The sequence below is a fragment of the Colias croceus genome, chromosome 7 (assembly GCF_905220415.1).
Source record: "Colias croceus chromosome 7, ilColCroc2.1".
Lineage (NCBI taxonomy): Eukaryota > Metazoa > Arthropoda > Insecta > Lepidoptera > Pieridae > Colias > Colias croceus.
Genome location: NC_059543.1, coordinates 9,010,507 through 9,035,186, shown reverse-complemented (window position 1 = coordinate 9,035,186; position 24,680 = coordinate 9,010,507). Strand labels below are relative to the sequence as shown.

The 24,680-nt window shown below is 32.8% G+C and overlaps 3 protein-coding genes across 7 annotated transcripts in view; 1 reads left to right on the top strand and 2 right to left on the bottom strand.

The window, feature by feature from the left end:
- The first annotated feature begins 6,511 nt into the window (after positions 1-6,511).
- LOC123692970 (acidic leucine-rich nuclear phosphoprotein 32 family member A) lies at positions 6,512-14,359 on the top strand. Its single transcript, XM_045637823.1, has 6 exons — positions 6,512-6,709; positions 8,476-8,852; positions 9,148-9,233; positions 10,549-10,611; positions 12,431-12,559; positions 12,895-14,359. The coding sequence occupies exons 1-6, from the start codon at positions 6,662-6,664 to the stop codon at positions 12,969-12,971; spliced, it is 780 nt and encodes a 259-aa protein (XP_045493779.1). The 5' UTR covers positions 6,512-6,661; the 3' UTR covers positions 12,972-14,359.
- On the bottom strand, positions 14,357-19,570 carry LOC123692969 (origin recognition complex subunit 2). 2 transcript variants are annotated; one of them, XM_045637821.1, is made up of 8 exons: positions 19,411-19,570; positions 19,133-19,309; positions 18,465-18,668; positions 17,942-18,030; positions 16,870-17,022; positions 16,056-16,590; positions 15,024-15,257; positions 14,357-14,587 (listed from the first exon to the last, which is right to left on the bottom strand). In XM_045637821.1, exons 1-8 carry the CDS (start codon positions 19,457-19,459, stop codon positions 14,391-14,393), a joined length of 1,638 nt encoding a protein of 545 aa, XP_045493777.1. In that variant the 5' UTR covers positions 19,460-19,570; the 3' UTR covers positions 14,357-14,390. The 2 variants fall into 2 exon arrangements, with proteins under 2 accessions (XP_045493777.1, XP_045493778.1); XM_045637822.1 differs by having other exon boundaries at positions 19,133-19,306; positions 19,411-19,566.
- Positions 19,571-22,299: 2,729 nt separating this feature from the next.
- LOC123693057 (protein roadkill) overlaps positions 22,300-24,680 on the bottom strand; it is a 46,140-nt gene continuing 43,759 nt past the window's right edge. For 3 of the 4 annotated variants that reach the window (XM_045637986.1, XM_045637987.1, XM_045637984.1), the window contains one exon: positions 22,300-24,459. In XM_045637986.1, the coding sequence (XP_045493942.1) occupies positions 24,306-24,459 (154 nt within the window). In that variant the 3' untranslated portion in view covers positions 22,300-24,305. The remainder of the gene's footprint in view (positions 24,460-24,680) is intronic. The other variant, XM_045637985.1, reaches the window with a different exon arrangement.

The following is a 24,680-nucleotide window of genomic DNA, read 5'->3' as shown; positions in this document are numbered from 1 at the left end:
AATTATCATTATCTCTAACTTACGCTAGCCTACTTATCATAACGAATTTTTTAAATTAATAACTTCTTTATGTTTATGTATTACCAAGAATAACAAAAAAATTGGCATCGATGAATAAGGCATAGTACGCTCCGTCCTTCGTTTTTGAAAGCGTCCGTTAAAAAGCGTTCACGCATACCATGATACCACATTGCACGCACCTTTATAAATCAATACATAGTACCATTTACGCATAGGACCTACTAAATTAACAATAAGAAACTTCTAATAGTTTCTTATTGTTAATTTATATGCTTCTTAGTTCTTACGGCTATAATATCACAATTCATAATTTTACCATTTGTGTTGAAAATAAGAATTTATATGTTAATAAATGTATTGACTATTGTTTATCCTGCAAACATATAACAACAATAAAAAACGAATAGATAATAAATTCCAATGGCCCTACAAGCACGTACTTTAGGAGCTTAAAATGATAAACACCAGGCTTCTACAAACCTATACATGTATATAATATTATATAGCCTAGAATATACATAATAGCCTATAACATAAGCCCTGGAAAGCAGACATGCTATTTAACACCGATTTAATTCCATAAAAAGTGAACAATTGCCTGAAAGTTTGTAGCTACTTCATTGTTCGCACATAACCAAGTTTTCGTCGTAAACTTAAATGATCCCGTTTAATTATAAAACCCAAGCTTCCGTTAAGAGGTTGCTAATTAGCGTTTTATGGGTAATTTAACTCTTGACAATGGAATTAATTTTATTCTGGTTATATTATTTGCTTGTGTGTTTTTATTACGCTCGTTGAGTTTTACCATTGTAAGCTAGATTGGTTAGTTTTGAAACAGACTCTAGAAAAATAGTAATATTGAATTAATTTCAATGCTGGAAATACATTAATTTTTAATTATTATTGTCGAAGCTACTAAAAGAAAGGTCATGGATTTCAATAAAGCCTATTTCAAGCAGTTTATCTTCAATTTCATGTTAATTAAATATTTAACAATTATTTTTTTGACAAATCTTAACATTTTTGTACTATCCTCTACCTACTCGATAAATTATTGTCTGTGCATCTCTGATTTAGGTAGGTACATACTTCTGCATCGTGTGAATTTTATGTTCAAAAGTATTTTTTTTTTTTTTTTATTAAATTTCATCATAATCTTGTAGCCAATATATTTATATATTTAAATACAAAACTAACACTTTGCAAAGCTTTCGTTCAAACAAATTACGTTAATCGTTATATGAATTCTAGCTTAAACTTTGTCTTTGTATTAAATTAATTAATTTTAATTTATGAAAAGTTAATTTTCCTTATCGACCAAAAATATGTTCAGTTATTTTTTACATCGTGTATTATTGAAGAATGTAATAATAATTTAATACAAAACTAGGGTTAAAATAATAAACATGAAAGTACTTATTTATTTTGAGACTCAGTCCATAGTTCATTGTTTTAATCATTAAAATAATTTCTATTTATTCTATACAATATAATTCAATTAACCAAATAGGAGTGAACAAAGGATGTTTTAAATCGAAATTTAACAGTACTTAATATGAAACTGACTGGATCAAAATAAATACAGTTTACACCGAAAACATGACATAAAAGTGTGATATAAACGACTAATAAGCATAGAGAGATGTGTGATAAGAGTGTATAGATAGTATTTGGTTGACATCGCAACGATTTGTGGTAGTTAGTGCTTACCATTTGTCATTTTAACGCGACGTGATTATACCGAGTTGCGAGCAGCGGCTCACGCGAGCAGACTGTTGCTTTTGGCCGGGCTCGGCTTGCGCGCGCACCCTGAAAGCCTCTCCCTCCCCGCCCTAGCCTCTCCGATCCCGACCCTCCTACGCAAATGATACTATGATGCGAAAGCTACACACTACACGCTGTTTCTGGCGTCACCAAACAATCCTTTGTCTTATGGCGCAGGTAATTAAGGCGCCGCAAACTGAACGAGCAGATTCACTTCCTATAATATATTAGCCGAGATCTGCGAAGAAGAAACCTACGTTGCCATTGCTCTTATTTATCTCGAGACAAAGTACAAACATCTGAGACATCATTTACAATTTAATAGGCATAATATTATGAACAGGCTGAGATATAAGCTCGGTAGGCACATCATTACTTTCAGGCACAGTCGGCTCGAAATAAGTATTTCGCTATAAAAGGTTATACATTAATATTTTCCTTTAATGATATATTATAATTTTTTCCTCTTTTAATAAATATTGTTATTTCAATTAAATAGGCTGTCCTTTTGTGCTTGCATTTCACTTTTTCTCTCATAAATTTATTATGTCGTTAATTAGTTAACTTGTCATATCTTCTCTACCGTACTAATTTCATGCAAACAAGTAATTAAAAATACGACAGTCACTACGAAAATAGAATCGTCTGTAAAATTATATTTGAAAAAATCAATCATTCTAGCTGATATTTCATGCCTAATAATATTTTTTTCACTTTGTGTACAGTCATGGTGTTACATAAATCTTTATCTCGGTTATCATTCCAGCCTCCGTTATTTTCCATAACATCAAAAATAATATATTCATCATCTATCAATTCAATGTGAGAATAGACTTCGAAATAAGGCGGAAATAAGTTTTTCTTTTGTTGTTTATGAATACTCAATGCCTCAAAAATGCCTTCATTTACACCGCATTGAGTTACGGTCTTTAAACCACAGGAAGACTTGAAAGATCTGGGCATTACACTTGAAATTACTTTAAATCTTTTACCGTCGAGTCGATTTAAAGATATATACTGTATGGACCTGGACCACGAATAATCGTCTAACAGACAATATAGATCAAAATGCGAGGCGAGAGTATTCCAGGTAGAATAATCAAATCCTATCACTTCAGAATATTTTGGATCCCAAGTTGTTATTTGAAGACGATAGGTGTCATTTTCATTTGTAAATTTAACTTGAGGATCATAAACGCCCAAAGATATAATTTCACAAAAAGGCATTGAATTTGCCACTTTCTTCATATAAATGACCAAGTACATAAAATCTTCTAGTAAAAAGTTATCATCATCCATAAACATAACAACACCGTTGTTTCTTTCTAAACAGGATATATTATCAAAAACTTTATTAGCAGTCCACCACCAGTGATGCTTCATTTGGGAATTTTCCGGTTTTCTATATCTGCCATGAATATCAGGATTAGACGCTCCAGTACATTTTAGATATTTAGCTGTATACACGTCAAGATCGTAAGGACAATCTTGGCTATGGAATCCTGGAAAATTATCAGGGTGTAACTGAAGAGAGAAAGGGTAAAAAATTTGCAAAACGCGACAAAAGTCAATTTTTTCTATTATCCTGTTTACGTTTTCGTCATAAAACGAATGTGAAAATATTATTAACACATCTTGAATACCCTTAACCGCACTCAATGAAGCCAACAGCAATTTTAAACTTTCTGAAAACTTGTCTACTCGTATGACTATTATGTTTGTGTTAGATGTAATTTTTCCAAAAACATCTATATTACGAATGTGCTCCTCTTCATTTCCTCGCTGAATTAATCTTTTTAGAGCAGTTATATTAAAATCTACTCTTTTCCCTTCTTCAAATAAAATGTATGCTTTTGCTGAGTCGGGGATTTCAGTAAACAATGCTCTCTTTAAGGATTGTTGCTGATTAAGATTTATAAATAAAAGAATAACAAGAACCACAATGATACAAAATAAGTAACGAACAATGCAAGATGATCTCAGGGGTATCATTAGCGTAAAAAATCAAAAAAATACAATAAAATACGGAATATAAAATATTGAATGATTTATGTCACAAAGCAGTCATTTTAAGTCGTAACCCCATACACGCCATAATAAAATTTAACTTTAAAGGCGCACATTTCTGAACACTTTCTGAAGAATTTTTCTGTCAGAAAATTACTGATGCTTGAATGATTTCTTTAGGACTAGCCGGACTAGCATATAAAGAAAAGTGAAGGACATTCAAACAACGACGAATTAATGTTAGTTTTTAAACTGTATGAATAACACTTACTTTGATATATTTTCAGTATAAGTACTTATTTTAGAGGTGTTAACAAGCATTCGTAAGTATATGAAACTAATAAAATTATATTTAAAACAATATTTACCTACTTATTCCAGTTTCAGTAAAAATGCCAATTCGTCACACACGAAAAGTCTAAAAAGATTGCCTTCCCTCCCCCACTCTTGCGACACCGCTATAGCAACAAAAGCTCAGCTCCCAATCTGAAGCTAGGGCGGCAACATTATAAAGGCATTCGAAGTAAAATGAAGCAGTAGTAGTCTGTTATCAAAAATTACTTTATTACATTCTACCTTAAAGAATAAATAGGTATGTTAAGGAATATGTAATTTAATTTACGGCCTGAATATTTTTAAATATACTAATTAAGTATACGTACTACATTATTTTCAGTCTACGTTGAACTACAAGTTAGTAAGTAAATTATTTTAATTCTTGAAACGATTCAAAAATCAGTACAATACTGAATACTTACATCTACAAATTATTACAATATACTAACTATTTATTAAGCATCGACAATAATACACCGCCATCTAGTTCCCAAATAAGGAAAAAAGACGCTGAATTTTATTGTTCTGTGCTGAATTCCATAAAAGTCTTTTTAAAAATGGATTCTCTAAATATTTTACCAACAAGTTCAACTTTAAATATTGTCTATCCGATTACTTTCTCATTAAATTATTGAAAAAAGTACAACTACATTTTAAGTTTTGTTTATAAATCAATGAAATCGGAATAAAACTATAATATATTCAAAAAATAAATTTTATTTTGGAATTTCTTAGAATAAAAAGTAAAATTTTTATTGCCTTCTTAGAATAGCTTTCCAATTTCTAAAAGCAAAATAATATTAGTCAGTCGAGTAAATTTTGAGTCAGGTTAAAAATCGTATATAAATAATATCGAAATTTTAATTTTATTATACTTAGTAATTTTATTTTCCTTTTCAGGTGAACCATGTGGTCCATGCTTAGATCATTAAGTAACTACTAAGTTACTTAATGATCTAAGGACTAAGGGTACATGTGGGTCAAATAAAACACGGGTTAATTTCTGAATTTATTAATTATTAATATTATTATTATGAAAAACATTTCAACATATTATACTTATGTAACAAATAACAATGATAATATATTAAATCAAATATTTCTATGTCATCATCATCATCATCATCATCATCAGCCCATATACGTTCCCACTGCTGGGACACGGGCCTCCTAATATTTCTATGTATTTTCTATTTATTATTGCATTTTTATTATATTCTATGTACGGTCTACCTTATAGTCATAAAAATAAAGATCGAATGAATTGCACAAGTACCTACTTGTAGGTAGGTACCTACCTAACATAATATTAAAAACAACGTAGGTATAATATTTTCAATTGTCAATATTATTTTTGTAATGCAGTAAGTATAAAAATAATTACTTAATTTTTATGATTCCGTTGAAATATTTTTATGGTTAAATTCTATACAATATCCTGTAGTCAATCGTCAAAACGCAAAGGAATAGAATCCGCTAGCGATACTAATAAGCGTACGATATTTCGCTTAGGATTTGTTCACCCTACCAACGATGAAGACGACCACAAACAAAATTTTCATCCAGTCGCAATTTAACAAAATTGTGAAAAACACACTTAGAATAAAATATTAAGATTTCCTGTCGTTCTGGTGATTGGAATTTTTTTTTGAGAATAATGAATGAAAACATAGTTTTTTCATAGAAACGGTGGCTTCTAGAAAAAAAATATAAGTACCATTGATAGTTTTTTATAGATAATTTTATGATCTACAATTTTGGCCCCAAGTAAGTAGGTAATTATACGATTAATTTAATATCGTCTCGGTGAAAATCGCAAAAAACCTATTTTTTATTAATTGACCTCGAAATTTTTTTCTTTTCGAGTAAGTACCAGTATGTCATGAAATTTTAATATTTTATTTTGAACGAATTTTGCCTGGATGGGAATTTTGGTCGTTGTCGTCGTCGTCGTTGGTAGTGTGACCGAACCATTACTAAAATATCATGAACTTATGTCAATAATTAGCGATAGCAGTTTCTATTCCTTAGCGTTTATTCTATTCTCTGCCATTAGTCTCGGCCTGCAGCTACGATCGGACATGCAATGTAACTCACAATTTTAGTTTTTGGAAAATAATTTAGAAATCCCGCCTTTACATTGTAGTACCAACCTAAGAGTTATTCAATAATGCCAACATGACATTATTTGTGTCAAAACAGCTATCCTTCATGAAATAAATATAAAACAATGAAGAAAGAAGAAAAACACGATTATTTATATTATTGGTAAAATATTTAAGTTTTACTTTATAAACAGTATTCAATTTAAGTGAAAGAAATAAATGCATTGATTAGACTTTAACCAAAGGAACGCTTCCGGTCCACAAAAACCGCCGCTAGACGGCGCCTGCTGTTCAACGTCACTCGAGTGTAATGTGTATCTATAGGTTCCTTCTGTTTTGAAACCCAAGCAAGCTTCGTGATTTATTTCTTGTGCACATTTAAGAAGTTTCATAGTTATTTGTAGTGCTAATCACGAAAATTTAAGAAGATGGAAAAGAGAGTCGCTTTGGAACTACGAGGAAGGAGCCCTTCGCAGGTAAATGGAATCTATGCATCTTTATATTGGAATGTTTTGTCGATACATATTTCGTTAGTCACATATGTCCCATGCTCCTAATTTATCCCTAATTAACACTATTTCATCTATCATTATTACAAGATCATTGTAATTAAGAATGTAGTTTTCATTAGAAGATGTGGCGTACTTGTTTATAGCCATCCGTGTTGCTGTGTTACGTCCGCTTGTATCCACGTTACATTAAAACACAATTTTTACGATAAAATACAATGAGATTGCTAATTATTTTTAGTTTATACGATGTAGATTATAAGTTGGAATTACTAATATGTTATCACGACTTTTGCGTTGTTTCGTAGATGTATTTGAGGTTAAGTGTTAGAACCCTATAAAAAATCATAAATAAGCTTTTAAACAAATATCATGTTCAACTCTCCAATCAATCACTTTCATAGGCTCTATGGAAATGTTATACTCAATGAGTAATTAGTAAATTCATATTACAATCCTAATTTAAGGGACATCGGTTTGACGTCAAGTCTCCATTTAACTAAGTTATTGGACCTATCAATGAATTGATAACACATAATACATTGCACGTTACAATAACCAAATATAATATTATTTGACATGGATCTTATAAGAAAATACCAGTGTAATACAAAACTCTCTATGTGGTTTTAAAGTTTTAATATTGGAACTGCGATTCTACTCGACATAATTTCGCGCCCTTTCACTCTTAGTAATTTTACGAGAAATCCCAAACTATTTTTAGAATAAGTATCAAAATACGGAACATTACAAGTAATTATTTGGATTATAATTATAAAATCTATGTTCTAACTTCTTTTTACTTGTTAGCTATGTATTATGAAATCATTCTTTTTATTGTCGCACGCCTTACCAATATAGCGGCCATATTTATTGCGTCTTGTGATGATTCGTGTCATCCGCCATTGCAAGATGAAAAACATCTCATAATCTACTCAACTACAGCACGAATTTGTTATAATAAGTTGAAATTTGTTACAAAAACACATCCGGTTTATGTTATTATGTAGATATTCCTATGGAAACACTCATTTGTCGCATTTTACAAACTACGACACTCGAGACCTCTGACAACTTGCACCATTTTGACGTTTTGCTAACTTGTGTGACGAATTTACTAACAAGCCAGTCACAATACTATTTTTTGTGAAATTCTCTATTATACCTCCAACCAAGCCATTATTACCTTATAAAAATGCATTATAATTTATTAATTACATGCGATTTAAATCGCATCCATAACAGGTTATAAGCGTAACCTACTGAAATATACCTAGATGTAGATAGTATATTGTCCCCTTATTGTCCCTATTACAAAGCATTTGTAGGTATTAATTAGTATAATATTATATCTATTTATAGACTTTACATACAAATATAGATACAAAATTTAAGTTTATGGTCTATGGATTCTAAAGATTATACATATTTACCTAATTTTCTTATACTCAGATAAGTATTTAATAATAATTAATATTCATGGTTAAGTTAAGCCAGAAGAATACTACCCTTTTATTATAATTGTTGCAAAGCACGTTCGATTTTACGCCAAAACGGCTGAATCAATTTTGATGTAGTCTAATTTGTAATTAAAGAACAGAAAGAAAGCATTCCCATAATAACAGTTACCATATTTTATAAGAGCATACCTACTATTAAGTGTAATTTGTTAAGCCTCATTTATACATATAAACATAATAAACTAGACTTATACATAATTTGCATCTTTACAGATAAAAGAACTAAACTTGGACAACTGCAGGAGCACGAACATCGTTGGACTCACAGATGAATACATAAATCTGGAAGTGCTCAGTCTAAATAACGCAGGCCTTACAACCCTCAAAGGCTTTCCTACATTGCCCAAGCTCAGAAAACTAGAGCTTTCAGACAACAGAATATCCAATGGGCTTAATTTTCTCAACGGTTGCAAGAAATTAACACACCTCAACCTTTCCGGAAACAAGATAAAGGATTTGGAGACATTGCAACCTCTAGAGGAGTTTGAGAATCTAAAGAATCTAGATCTCTTCAATAATGATGTTACCAATATTGAAGACTACAGAAGTAAGGTGTTTGCGCTGCATCCATCACTGAAATATTTAGATGGGTAAGATAATTAAGTCATTTTCTCTGTACAGAATGTTAAAATATGATACATTTCCTGGAAATATTGATGAAGTTACTAGAAAAGTGGACACGCCCACACAACCAGTTTTACACGCTCAAAATATCTAATCACAGTAGCATTGTATGAATAAATTGCATCTAAAAATACAATTTCTTGTTCAAAAGGCAAATAAGTGTACATTTCTGTATGTGAACACTATTTTCCAATAAGATTTGATCCTAATTATGAAAGTGGAAGTAATATTGAGAATAAACATAAAAATATAATGTTTCAGATTTGACAAAGATGATGTAGAAGCAGAGGACAGTGATGTGGAGGAGGAAGATGAGATGAACGGAAACAATGATAGTGAAGAAGAAGGTTTGTATTAAACAATGTCTTGAACACATTCATAGTCTTTGGAGAAAATAATTTATATACAGGATGTCCCACTGTTGGTATACTAAGCTCAAAGGAGGTTATAGTTTTGCATACGCTGAGTACGTAAAAAATACTTATAAAATTCCAGATGCAGTTTTTTTTTCAAATAGATGAATTCTAAAAACTCTATGTGTACACCCATAAAAAGCAACCCGCCCAGCTTTGCTACCAGCATGTGACCTATCGTTTAAGATTATGTTTTTATAGACAAAATGCTCACATTAGCGAAGTGGTATAAAATTTAGACATTTTTTTTTTGATGTAATATTGTTGTTTAAGTATTTTTTACGTGATCATTGTATGCAAAACTAAAAGTCCCTTCGAGCTTAGTATACCAATAGTGGGACACCCTGTATAAGCTATTAGCCCCTTGACCACCGAGCGGCCATTTTCTATTGTGTCTGTGTTCTATTCCGGGGGCTGAGGGATTAGTATTTAATTGTTTCTCTATTTTATAAATATGAAACTATTTCATTTGCTATTAAGAGATATTGATACGTGCAACTTCTTGTGAATACTACAACCCAAAATCATAAAATATGTTAAATGAATACTATAATAAGTCACACTTTATCTTCGCTATAGTTATCTTTCTTGCTATAAGAATTCCAAAAAATATACTATTTTCCTTTTTTCTTTGATTTCTATGTGATTGAATCACTCCAGATACTATTATAAGCAGGGGCCTGAGGTATAGAACTAGCTATTCATTTTTCTCTTTATCATAAGTCAATAGAACTAGCTTAAAAGTTGGTTAAGAACCCGCATTCACAGTTTCTACTGAATTACAGATCTCGGTATTGATCTCGGCCCACTTGTAATAGATGACGATACATTAGCAATGAGGCCAGCAGAACAGAAGTCTTCTTTACTTGTAACAATGTACACTGTATACGGCCTCCTATTTCATATGGGCTATCTTTTGAAAAGTAAGCATCATGCTCATTTTTTGTGATGCTTATGTCAAATGTTAAGCCAAAATCAGCTTGACTATGTGAAGTCGCTTCTGTTATGAAATTTTTTCATACTACAGTTGTGTGAAGTAGAGACCCTTTTATAAACTTATTATATCAAGTGTATAAAAAATTGTTCTACAACAAATTCTTCTTGTTAGTGTAAGCTTGCATTGATGATTTTGATCCTCAGACAAGAATAATTCTTTATTTATGTATTTATATTGCACAATTAACTACTCTTATAGTAAAGCTATGTCCTATAAACTATAAACTAAAAATAAATTCATTGCTTGTTACAGGTTCAGATGTAGATGAGGAAGATGACGATCTTTCTCTTAGTGCAGTCTATAACGCTAATTTAGGTAAGTTTCTTATTTAGTTATTTATTTAATAATATGATGTAATTTAAATATAGGTAGTATGACCTATTGTATTGCAATACCTGCATAAGGTATAAATATGTAAAAATGTATTGGTTTGCAATAAATGATTTGAATTTAGAAATAAGGTTTACAAAATTATATAGAATTTAAATTAAGCACATTGCACTACAGTTTTGGCAAGGAGTAATTAGAAATAATCAATGACTGACGAACTTATTTCTTAGTATGTGACCTACATATTTTTACATTTAAACTTAAGGTTTATTAGTTTGTTAAAGTGTAGTTATTTTCACTTATGATCTGTCAAGAAGAATAATTTGTGATATTCCTGTGTTACAATACAATTTCACTTATGTATAGGGTAAGCATTGATATGTTTTGTATTTGGTATGGAATGTCACAATTTGGTTGTTATGATTATGATCATTTATAAATTGGAATTTAGATACACAAGTGATCTTTTAATCTAAGTATTTTATTCAAGTGTGTTTAATACAAATGTAACAATTAAATGTGACCTAATTTTATAATATAGTTTATTTTTAACCGACTTCAAAAAAGGAGGAGGTTATCAATTCGGCCGGTATGTTTTTTTTTTATGTATGTACACCGATTACTCCGAGGTTTCTGAACCGATTTACGTGATTCTTTTTTTGTTCGATGCGGGATGGTGTCTAAAAGTATAAAAATTTTATTCGGATAGGCCCAGTAGTTTTTATTTTATGGGCATAAATGCAAGTGCAAGTTTGAAGTCGGTTGTTTTTAATGCAGTTATCACTTGTATTTCGAAGCATTGATACAGTGGGAACAGCTGAATAGCAGCTTATATCTAGAAGAGGGCAAAAACACAGAGCAAACACCAGTTCAATTATAATTTAAGAATCTAATCGCAATTTTGCTCACTCGCACATATACACAACTAGAATTCCGCCCGCGGCTTCGCCCACGATTTCAAAGAAAAACCCGCATAGTTCCCGTTCCCGTGGGATTTCCGGGATAAAACCTATCCTATGTAGTATAATCCAAGTTACCCTCTATATGTGTGCTATTTGCGTGAAAGAGTAACAAACACACACACACATCCTCACAAACTTTCGCATTTATAATATTAGTAGGATATAGAAGTGCAATAGCACAAATGTTTTCTTTATTCATATTTTATAATATCAACTTTTACAAGATTATTTGCATAATTATCATACCACTGACAAAACTTTGGCTACATACAATCAAATTTTATATTAGTAAATCTAATTGATAATGTTGATATTCGTTTAGATTTCAATGAAGTTCTTTGCATATAAGTTGAAAGTTTTACATACTTATAATTCATCATAAGGAGTTACACAACTAACAATATTATTTATATGACAGTGGTTATCCTACTTATAATATTGTAAATGCGAAAGTTTGTGAGGATAGATGGATGTTTGTTATTCTTTCACGCAAATACTACTGAACCGATTACAATGAAATTTGGTATGTACGTAGCTGAAGACCCAGAATAAGAGCTAGCGCGCAAGAGCAACTTTTGTCTCCGCAACTATTTTGTCTCTCCCATCAACTCTATGGGCTAGTAAGAAATGCGCGCACGTAGCGACGCAACTTCCTACAGAGTTGACGGGAGAGACAAAATAGTTGCGGAGACAAAAGTTGCTCTTGCGCGCTAGCTCTAAGACGTAGGGTACTTTTTATCCCAGAAATCCAACAAGAACAGGAAATTATGCGGGTTTTTCTTTCAAAACACGGGCGGAAATCTAGTAATTTATATGTACCAACAATATTATTTATATCACAGAGGAGGAGAGTTCAGCGAGTTCAGTGTACGAGGGCTCCGATGTGGAGGAGGAGGAGGACGATTATGATGATGAAGGTGATGAAGACGGTGAGAATGACGCTGACAAAGAGCCCAACTCCAAAGCACAAGGTATTTATAATCTTAAAAACTTTTAATTTTCCGATAGGTATCCAAATATTAGTTTATATCGAAATGAAGAAGTATTAACTATACTTATATTGTTTAAAATTAAAGAAGCATGAATGTTAAGTTATTTATAATCAATTATTGGAGCTGAAGGGAGCATAAATAGCTAGTTATTTACTGTTTGAACAGTTTTAGGTTTATACCAACCTGCTGGTAGCTGGTTAGCTAGTTTACCTGGTTTATACCATGTAAATACACGAAACGGCGACTTTTTTTTGTTTAATATAATTTATTGCAAATTTAATATTTCGATTTAATATTTTAATTTAATCGAACAGGTGGCGAAGAGAACGACCATCCCGAAGAGAGTACTCGGGGTAAAAAGCGAAAACACGAAGACGAGGACGAGAATTGATTGTTTGTTGCCTTAAGCGGAGTCATCTTACTAGTTCGTAAGTGTACAGAGCTCCGATGCATCGGACAATAAACCATTCCTCGGCCGATTGCGGGCGGCCTCCGAGCGTGACTTTGTTCTGTTATTATATGTGTTAAAACCTACTTCTGATTTTTTATTTTACGCTGTAAAAATCTATTAGAAATTTGAGCGTCTTTAACACCAATAAAATCTTAACTTTGTTGCACAAAATACAATGTTCAAATTACATTTATCCATAATTGTGAGAAACCAAACGAATGTGTCGGGTCACGCTTTTCGCCCGTTCTCCGGCAGAGGTCGAACACGGTACATTGAATATCACCTGTAGTTGTCATTCGTGAGATTGTTCCATCTAATGAGGCTCTGTCTTGTTACCCGCGTGGACTTTTAACCGTTGATGGAATATTTTATCATCATAAATCATGTGATGTCTGTTGTGTCACATTTGGAGTTTGTTGTCCGACAAGTTGATGTTTCGATTGAATTGTTTATGTAATAATTTTTTATTCTATTGACATGCTTAATTTTAGTCTAATCATTGAAATGAAAGTGCATGATTTTAGAATTAAATAGCTCTCAAAATCTACAATTTAAATGTTAACATAGAATTAAGTAAATAAACTTGGATAAATTAAAATATATGATGTGCCCTCATTCCTTTAATTACAAAATTCCGATGTGGGGATTTCCGCCTGTATATTCAGTAGACATTGTGATCATAAACATATTGTTTCTATGAAAAAATATTCCCATTTTCTATAAAGTTGTAAAATTCTAGTGAATTTGTTGGTTTATTTTTTGTTGATTCTAATGCGACAAAAATGTCTCATAATACAAAATACATTTTGTCAATTACCTAGTATATTGACAAACAAAAATAATGTAAGTTTCTTTTTTACAAAATACGATAATGATGTATAAAATGAGATTTTAGGCAAACAACATGATACAGAACCCACATTGAAATGGGTTTTGTGTGCCAGTAAATTTGTAATCTCACTAATGATAACGATGCTCATCAGTTTACATAGAAACACCAACGGGCGTAGATAATAATTAATAAAATCATATTTAGACTAAATTGTCGAACATCTGATGAGTTCAGAGAATATTTTTCTACACTATTTTTTAAATCTTAAAAGAGCAATTTATGCACGTATGTATAATATCAATGATAATTTATGAAATGTTTGGTTGATGCATCATGGTGAAAGTGCCAGATATGTTGAAGAGAATTTTAGTTAATAATTTTATTGTATTATGTAAGTCATTAAGTTTAAGTAATTTACAACTTGGCCTGTTGATATATATTATATAATCCTATTAAGACTTTATTTCTGGGATTGTAAAATAAAAGATAAATACAATATTAATTGTTTTATTCACACATGCATTCCTTCATTGATTCTGTTCCAAAAACTGTTGCAATAAGGCACTTTCTATAGGAATAACTAGATTTTCGCTACCATCCAGTGTACGTTTTATTTTCACGAGTTTATGATCCAAGAATTCTGTAAGTTGAGCTCTCAATGCCAACTCGGAACTTACTAAGAATTGTTCTCTTGACTTGGAGTACAGATCCTTGAATGCCAGACCTGTAAAAATAATGGTAAAAATTAACTTTATTAAACATGCTCAATGTATACCTGAGACCAATAACTTGCACATTCAATGGGACATATCTGTCTATGTATGTTTAAAGGCTTGTGATTCTTCACAGAGGTGTGAATAAAAATATAAACATACAAAAAATAAATGTGACATTCAAATTTACAAGGCACTATCTATTGTAATAAGGTTATCATATTACAAAACATCTTCGATAAAAGGTTAATTTATCTGCTAGTTTAACTTTGATATTACCAAAATCATGATAGGTACATACTTGGGTACATATCAAGTTTTTTGATAATTGAAAATAGATGTAATGCTGAAGGTATCATGCACACATTGAAACAAGTCTTTCATGAAGTTTTGAATACAGTAATACCTATAATATTAAATTTGTAATACGGTTAAAAGAAATTTTACCTTGATAATGCGCCTGCTTCTGGTTTTCGAGCTGATATTCAATAATAATATTGAATATTCCTCTAGCATTGGTTGTGAGGGATTGATAGACACTTTTCAATGAAGATAATTGTAAGGCTCCACTTCTCTGAGTCATGAGAGAGTTTTCGAAAGACGTCTCTTCTGTGTATGGTAAGAACGTTGTGACATCCCACCACGTGAAGTTGAACTTACTTAGCTTAGAGTGGTCCCACACTGAAATAAATGTTTTACACTTATTTAATCACTGCCGCCGTGTATGTCCGAAAAGTTCGTTAGATAAAATAGATAATCATTACTGAAATATGAACAGTACACATACATCAGCTTGTAGCAAATAACAATTTTTTTGAAGTGAAACTTCTTTACATATCGGGGTTGGAAAAAAATTTAGTGTAACATTTTTTCGTTACGCGTGACATTTTTCCGTTACGCGCCATCTTTTTCTTATCCCTACCACGCGTGATTCGACGTATTTCTGTAATGTTGCATATAACTAGTAAATTATTTTTTGAAAACTAAGGTCATAAAGAAGTTTCACTTCTTACGTGTGTACACTGTACACTAGTACACGCACACATTTTTTTTATAATAGATGGCATTCAAGTTTTCATGGACGTTCGCACCCGCACGTCCCTTTGTGCGCACCCGCACTCGCACCTGCACCTAACTTCCGAACCGCCATTAAGTTTGAATCAAACTGTACAACTCTCATCCTTCCCTCAATGTTCAGTAGTCCTTAGAATAAGTGGTAAATTTTTATTTTAAAACCGAAATTTATAGAGCTTGTATAACAATAACAGTATCACTACATAGTATAAAACAAAGTCGCTTTCTCTGTCCCTATGTCCCTTTGTGTGCTTAAATCTTTAAAACTACGCAACGGATTTAGATGCGGTTTTTTTTTAATAGATAGAGTGATTCAAGAGGAAGGTTTTAGTATACAATTTATTAGGTTTTAGACAAAGCGGGCGAAGCCGCGGGCGGTAAGCTAGTTTATAATAATATACTTACACAAAGGAGCATTTATATGATCTATAGTTGCTATTGTATGCACATTTTTCAATTGTGAGATTCCAGCTAGAACCGATTGAGCCTTGCTATTCCGCAACATTGTTCCATCAATATTATGTATAATTAAAAATAAATCAGTCTCATTTTCACTTAATTGGCTATCAATTATTTGTATGACGTCACTAGTATTAGAAGGAACATGAGTATTGCCTAAAAGATCAACGACTATGGCTTCTAGAACATTTTTGATGGTAAGACTTGGGAAAAATCCATTTATTACAATACAAGGAGTGCTATGTAGTTTCTCTTGTTGAAATTTGTGTAGTATGGAACGTTTTGATCCTATTCCATAGAGAATAATGTTGAAATTTTCACTGAGTACATACAGCCATCTATCGAATAAATAGTCGTAGCTCTTCATCAAGTCTTTTATACAAGTTTGATGTTGTTCTGATATGTGCACATCTATATCCTTAATGTTATCATTCAAATTCATATTCTTTAACCTTGATAAAGTGTGGTCTGATGTGGTTATCTGAAATACAAGAAATACTATTTATGATTTATTGATTAAAACAGAATGTTATTACAATTTCATATAGGTGTTATTCACTAGGTGTCATACAGGACATTATAAAAGTATTTTATAAACTTTTATAATGTCCTGTATGAAATCATCCCAGTATTTATCCCAGTTCCGCTAGAGTTTATTTGTGATATAAGTAAAAAATAGCCTATAAGTAGAAATAATGTTTTAGAAAATGAGTCTGTCTAGTAGTTTTGGAACTTATTTAGAAGGAAGATAATAATTTACCTTTTTACTAGAATGCATCATGAAATAATTATCTGGTGTTACAATATATTCTGAATCTTTTTGTTTCATCCTGTTGCCTCTGTTTCTAACAGGTTTAGATATTTGTTGCGGTTGTTCTTCAGCCTCGGACTCGGAGTTTGATGAAGCTTCACTCTGGAAAGTATAAAAATATACGGTTAAATAAAAAAGTAATGTATAATGTATAATATAGAAATCAGTTCAAAAATATTGAAACTTAAATTAAGCAGCAGTACAATAATTTCTTAAAATATTCAAAAATTGATTGCTGTTTTATCTTGACTTGGACCTTTATTATTTCTTACCAATATTTGAAATTTCATGCAAAAATAGATGGGGGCTTTTTATGATCACAAAAAGAAGGAAATGAATGAATAGAGTGTGGAAATTTGTATGATGAAAAACTGCTGCAAAAAACTGGCCACAAATTTGGTTCACTCAGTCAAATCTATTTGCCAAAAGCTGTTTTTGTTATATTGTAGCTAATCAGACATTGGGATTTTAGCTTGCAAGATTATATAACATATTTAAAGCCACGTCAAATAAAAGCTAATAAAATTTAAGTACTGTGCCTTAAAATCTGTCCACCCACTCTTTATCTGAGCATAAAGGCTAAATATGTTTAATTGCTTAATTTGTATATTAATCCTTATTAATATTATAAATGCGAAAGTAGTAAGTATGTCTATCTGTTACTCAATCACGCCTTAACTAGTGAACCAATTTGCATGAAATTTGGTATAGAGATAATTTTATATCCGAGAAAGGACATAGGATAGGTTTTATTCCGGAAATCCTACGGGATCGGGTTTTTCTTTGAAAACGCGGGCGAAGCCGCGGGCGGAAAGCTAGTTACTTATATAAATGCTATATGTATTGCCTATAGAATGTATTACATAATAGCTTTCCACCCACAAAATATAAACTAAAAGATTACTCAATTAACAATGTATCCGAATGCAACCGGTACAAAAACTGTTGCAGTATTTTTTGAGCTTTTCATGTACACACAAGCAGACAGGCACAAGGGAAAACTTTGTTTTATAATACTTGCCTCTTCATCACTTTTATCAGGAACAAAATCACTGCTACTGCCGGAGAAATCACTGTCACCACTGTCTGAATCTACTTCTTGGATTATTCCTGGAAATTCAGAATCAACATTTTAAAATATTTGGTAGTTAATTAATTAATGATAATGGTAATTTGAATAATTTCTAATATAGTTTTGAACATTTATTTGTCAGATGTTTAAAATAACACAAAATATAGTTCACACACTTTCATTTTAACCCATTGAGCCCCGAGCGGCCCGATCGGACCACGACACAATAGATTTTCTATTGTGTCTGTGATTCCGGGGGCTGAGTTATTAATATGATTTAACCAAAAGGAATAAGTAATTAATAATTACTATAATATAGGTTTTTATTGCATAGTAATTAATAGTTATCAATTTCCTCAGCTGAAATTATTAAATTAAAGATTCAATTAGATATCCAAATAGTAAAATACAGATAAATATGTCAACATTATTGAAATGCTTATTTCATTATTAAATTTTAATTATTATTTACTTTTCTTGAACAAGCTGACAACTTGCTTAGGTGTAGCTTCAACTTTATTCATGTTAATGCTTTTTCTTGGAGTTTTCATAGGACTGCTTATTGAAGGAGAATTTCCAATAGCTGCTTTGACCTTGTTTTGGAGACCAAGTCTTGAATATCGGGATTGAAATTTATACATGTCTTGACCCTCTACATCATCACTACCAAATAGAGCTGAAAAAGATTTATTAATGGTTATACACTTATTTTATTATAGTTAATTATACACTTATTTTCATTGTATAATTAATGAGTACCATTAAAATATTATGAACATTAATATAATTACCTATTTAAAAAGAGAAATTGTGCAGTTGCTATTCATATTACATGACCTTTCAGTGATTTAAATATATTGTGCTTAACCTACTAATATTATAAATGCGAAAGTTTGTATGGATGTATGGATGTTTGTTACTCTTTCACGTAAAAACTACTGAACCGATTACAATGAAATTTAGCACACATATAGAGGGTAACTTGGATTAACACATAGGATAGTTTTTATCCCGGAAATCCCACGGGAACGGGAACAATGCGGGCTTTCCTTTGCAAACGCGGGCGAAGCCGCGGGCGGAAATCTAGTACCTAATATAAGAGAAGTATTTTAATTTAATGAAAGAAAATTATTTACAAACCTTTAGATTTCTGTATGGGAGTTTCAACCTGAAATTCTTCATCTGAGCTTATTATATCATTAACAGTTTGTCGTTTTACCGGGGATTTCGCGAAAAATTCGCTGTATCTTTTTGGTGTATTTCTATGTCTGGTGGCTCTTCTTGGGGTGCTTGGCACATTTTCTTCCTTATTTTCTGCTTTAAAATGGAAAATGAATTATACTTTATGACAATTCTTCACATAAGTGTTAAGTTTTTAGGAAAAAAATGTCCTAAAGAAATTTTAAAATCATTCAAACCATCGTCGTCCTTTCCAAGATTAAAGGTTAACTTTAAGTGCTTAGACATTGTTATAATTTAAAACACTGTACAATCAATTGTTATTTATTAATAGTTTATTAATATTTAAACCCATACAATAATAAATAAATAAACTTTACAGTAAAAAAAATTGTAAATAGAACACGCGCCAAATCAAACTTCAAATTCAAAGACACATTTAAAATATTTTAGACAGTGACAGTGACGCTAAAGATAGATAATAAAAAAATGATGTAGGTATAAAGCTATCTTAGAAAGCTATAGATCGAAAATAAATGGCAAACTATGGCAAACCTCCAAGAATTATTTTAGTTTAAGATGGTTTTAACATTTATTGAAGGAGTTGATAAATTGAAGATTAATGCAGCCCATATAAAAAATATATTTGGAAAGAAATGAAATTTTTATTATAACATTATATTTTTTCCCAAAACTAGCTGTGCTCCGCCGTTTTACCCACATTGCTCCGCTTCTGTTGGTCTTGGCGTGTTGGTATAGCCTATTATTAGCCTTCCTTGATAAATGGGCTATCAAACACCGAAAGAATTTTTCATCAGAATTCGAGAATTTCAAATCGGACTAGTAGTTCCCGAGATTAGCGCGTTCAAAAAAACAAACAAACTCTTCAGCTTTTATAATATTAGAGTAATTAATATTATAAAAACCGCAAAAGATGATAAATAGGTCTAAAATTGTATGCATCCGCAGCTTAGCTCCTTCATGAATTTCATACTTAGTAAAAAATAACGTCCCCGTCGAGCAATAACTACTAACCCGATATAATATGTAAATTTTACAATTTTATTCATTAAAATAGGCCGGGAGATACTGACACAAAATTTCGGGTCATTTGTAACAGGATGGCGGTTCTACAGTGGTCTTAGTACCGAGACGCAATAACAAAAAGAAAAATTATGGTCAGAACGCTGGTACCAGCGGACGAGCCGCGTGGGCGTTAGTTGAACTCGTCGGATAAACAGCGAAAGTCAAACGATTTGTTTTTTTTTTTTTTTATCTTTTTTTTGCTGCGATCTGTCTCCATCATGCTTGGGACAATAAGCGGCATGTTGGACATATCATTATTGGCATGCACGGTATGTGACCTATGTCACATCCTCATTATAACAGTGTGGTCACTGTGTGCGGACTAAATCTTGAGGTATTTTTCGTTTCAGTCGTCGTGCTTGATGATCTTCGCCCATAAGGGTCTGGGCGAGAATATTAGGGTGGTGCGCTAAGCGGTCTTTATATGACTTTGCGTATCGTTGGATCTCTTGTTTCACAGTAGGGATTTTTAGGTCATGGTGGAGGAGCTCGTTGGGTATGTACCACGGAGAGTTTGTCATTATTCTTAGCATCTTGTTTTGAAATCTTTGTAATATCTCAATATTGGAATTGGCCGCGGTTCCCCAAAGTTGGATCCCGTATGTCCATATGGGTTTTAGGATAGCCTTATATACTAATATTTTGTTCTCAAGGGACAGTTGGGACTTTCCACCGATGAGCCAGTGCAGTTTTCTAGCCTGTAGCCCAAGTTGTTTTCTTTTAGTGAAGATGTGTTTTTGCCAGGTTAATCTCTTGTCAAGGTGAATTCCGAGGTATTTCACATGGTCAGCTTGAGGAATTTCAATGCCATTTAATTTAACTGCGGGACATAAGCCTCTTCTCAAAGTGAACGTGACGTTTACAGATTTTGTTTCATTTGCCTTCATACGCCATTTCTTGAGCCATTGGGAGATTTCATTAAGTGCCTTTTGAAGTATCTCTGAGGCTATTACTGGGTCACTATGCGTTGCTAAGATAGCGGTATCGTCGGCAAATGTACCTGTGATGACTGTTGTGGGTGTCGGTATATCGGCAGTAAAGAGCAGGTATAGTACAGGTCCCAACCTAAGGTCCCAACACGCTGCCCTGAGGGACTCCCGCCTTTATAGGACACAGCTCGGACAACGCTTCTCCTTCCCGGACAATGAAGTGTCTTCTTTCCAGGAATGATTTTATAAGTTCATACAGGTAACTTGGTAGTGAGTATTTAGCTTTATAGAGTAGGCCATCGTGCCATTCGCGTGGGCGTTAGTCGAACTCGTCGGACAAATAGCGAAAGTTAAACGATTTGTAACACAAAAATTTTAGAATTTACCGATAGCCCATAAAAAAGATGTAGGCGGTAGAGTCATGCCATTCTTTTCCGGTATGACTTATAGCCCGCCATTATGACGCAAATGCGTTGATTTAAAAAAAAAACAATTCAACCATTTGTACCAGGCTAACTTTTGTACAGGTACCTAACCACCGTCGTGTAGCCATTTACAAAAATCGCCATGTAAAATGAAAAGTATGGCATGACACTACCGCCTACATCTTTTTTATGGGCTATCCGTAAATTCTAAAATGTTTGTGTTACAAATCGTTTAACTTTCGCTATTTGTCCGACGAGTTCGACTAACGCCCACGCGACTGGTCCGCCGGTATCAGCGTTCTGACCATCATTTTTCTTTTTGTTATTGCGTACCAAGACCCCTGCAGAACCGCCATCCTGTTACAAATAACCCGAAATTTTGTGTCAGTATCTCCCGGCCTAATAAAGATCCTCATTTCAAGTGAGATTTCAAGATCTTTATTTCTATCTACTTTAACTATAATATTGTTAATTTCTCGTAAAAATATATGCTCTTAGAAATAGAAATATCATTGAATGATTTATCCATTATTTTCCCTGATTGGTGAAAAAAAAACCTTCGTCCGATTTTTTGTATAAAATCTATATTTAAAATTAAGATGATATTATTATCACTGCTTTTCAGTTAATTCTATTGTAGAAAAATAAATAAATATAAATAAAAATACGGTGAAATAAAAATCCAATATTAATATTACATCATTTCATTTATTTCCTCAACTTATTGAAAATTTCGAAAATCACAGTTATTACTTCTGACAATTGTTTTGTAACTATCATATTACATGACAACAGCTGCCAGCTATTATGGATAGTGGGTACAAAATGGTATTATAAACTTTATTGGCCGCAGTATTACTTACATATTGGCTTGTAATCCTATTATATATAATTATTGGTACAATCTCCCTTCAGTTACGTACGAACCGTGAACATTTCCATTAATAGGCAACAGTTATTACTTAATATTTAAATAGGAATAAGACTGATAAAGTTTAAAAAATAGATTTTTCATTAACGAGCGGAGGTGAGCATAAATGAAGTGTGTTTTTATTATTACATGACTTGGAAGGACAAGAAAAACTGACAAACAAACCAACAACATAAATATCAATTATTTGTAATTAAAAAGACAAGTTTGCCAATTCAAACGAAAAGCTTACACTTTGTTAAATACTATTATAAACTTACAAATGAAAATCACAATATGTCCTTGGAATAACACCAACAAACTCAGACAAATAATATGGTGTTGTCTGCATTAGCTTACGTTTTAGTACTAAGATTACACTTTAATGGTGGGATCGTAGATCATCTATATACAACACCAACAATTTCAATAGACTTATTACAATCACTCGAGTCACCTAACTTCTAAACCAATGTCACATAGTTTTTTACAGCGAATTTATAGTATTTCGGTCAAAGGTAAAAGGCGATTTCGCTACTGAACTCACATGACCTGAATGTAGACAATAATGTATAAAACTATGTTACACAACTTTATGTAGATTTATTGCATTCAATTACCACGCTACTTCAAGTATGATCAAAAGTGCTACATTTTAACATTTCTAACAATACTTCATTCATATAAAAATCATTTTTAGATACAATTACTAATAAAATAACTTGTAAACAAGCTCAAATATTGTTTTCTTGGTGTGTTAGCCAATACAAGTAAATCCTTTACAATCGAATATTTCATGACATAGACAGGTTTTAAATATACAATATACTGAATATAAGCAATAATTTACATTAAAACATAACCATAAAAACATACACAGAAACGACATACATAAAATAGTTTAATAAATCCAAGACTACTTGGAAAATCTACAACGCGCAAAAAGCGTCCAGCATTTAATGTACATAATATTAAAATGTAATCAATAAGAGCGGTGCACTAAACCGCATGAGAAATAAACACATTAGGACCGAATATTGTCTTGAGATCAATCAAAGTGAACAAGAATCCGCAGATTCACTACACAACACACATCATACGAACACAACCACCGGCCAATCTCACACTAGTCTATGATACTTGTACGCGATACGGAGAGTATAAAACTATAGCTACGTCACGGACAGGGCTATGGGCTACGTCGCGTCAATTCCGTCGCACATGTCGACCCACCCACGATGGACATCCGAGTCACTGTTTCATGTCTTTGATAACTCACGAAGAGTCGATATTTGTTTACAAAGACTATTAGAGAAACGATCAGTTTCTTGGAGCGCAAATTCCATATAAAAAGTTTGCTGTGCTATGCGCTTTTAATATTGCATTTTCAGTAGTGGGTGAGCGGTTAATCAATCTTGCTACACTAAACACTTTTTACATACTCCCACAGTGTATGACCATCAAACAACCTTGCCACACTACTTAATCCCGACGTATACAATCCGACTAGTTCTCGCTACGTTCAAACTCAATGTACACGTAGCGTCGCACTCCCTTCGGACTAGTTCTCGAGCATGCACATTGCACGTGCTCCAATGTTCTGTATCATCCGTATAGTTCCATCAGTCCGTCTATCCGGCGTAGAATTCGAATATCGCGCCGTCCGCGTCGGGCGTGTCTTTGGTATAGAGGCGGGTGAGGCGCGGGGGTCGCGGGGGCCTGGCGGGCCGCGGGGGCCTGGCGGGCCGCGCGGGTCTGGCGGGCCGCGGCGGGCGGGCGGGCCACTAGGCCTGCTTGACGCGCTTGCGCGGCGGGCCGATGGGCGGGATCTGCTGCTGCTGCGTGGCGAGCGCGCGGAACGCCTCCGCGATGAGGTGCGGGTGCGACGAGATCATGTTCTTCCAGCCCGTCGTGTCCATCACGTCCGTCGCGTGACTCCTGAAACACACCGGCGCACACTAAAACAAATGCCTTGGGACTAGCTGGCGCGGTAGCGAGCTTGTGTGGTTGTGTTCTACGACTACAATAAATTTCCACCATATTGGTGAGCATATATTTAATCTATGACTATTAAATAAATAACTTTAAAAGAAATCAAGTGTTTTATTACATCTATATCGCTTTATTCATCTCAAACAAATAGTAAACAGTTTCACTTG

Coding starts and splice junctions, on each gene's coding strand:
- LOC123692970 (XM_045637823.1), top strand. CDS start 6,662: ATGGAAAAGAGAGTCGCTTTGGAACTACGAGGAAGGAGCCCTTCGCAG. Junction 6,710..8,475: donor GAGGAAGGAGCCCTTCGCAG/GTAAATGGAATC, acceptor GCATCTTTACAG/ATAAAAGAACTAAACTTGGA. Junction 12,560..12,894: donor GCCCAACTCCAAAGCACAAG/GTATTTATAATC, acceptor TTAATCGAACAG/GTGGCGAAGAGAACGACCAT.
- LOC123692969 (XM_045637821.1), bottom strand. CDS start 19,459: ATGTCTAAGCACTTAAAGTTAACCTTTAATCTTGGAAAGGACGACGAT. Junction 18,669..19,132: donor TCCCATACAGAAATCTAAAG/GTTTGTAAATAA, acceptor AATCTTTTTCAG/CTCTATTTGGTAGTGATGAT. Junction 16,591..16,869: donor TGATGCATTCTAGTAAAAAG/GTAAATTATTAT, acceptor CTTGTATTTCAG/ATAACCACATCAGACCACAC.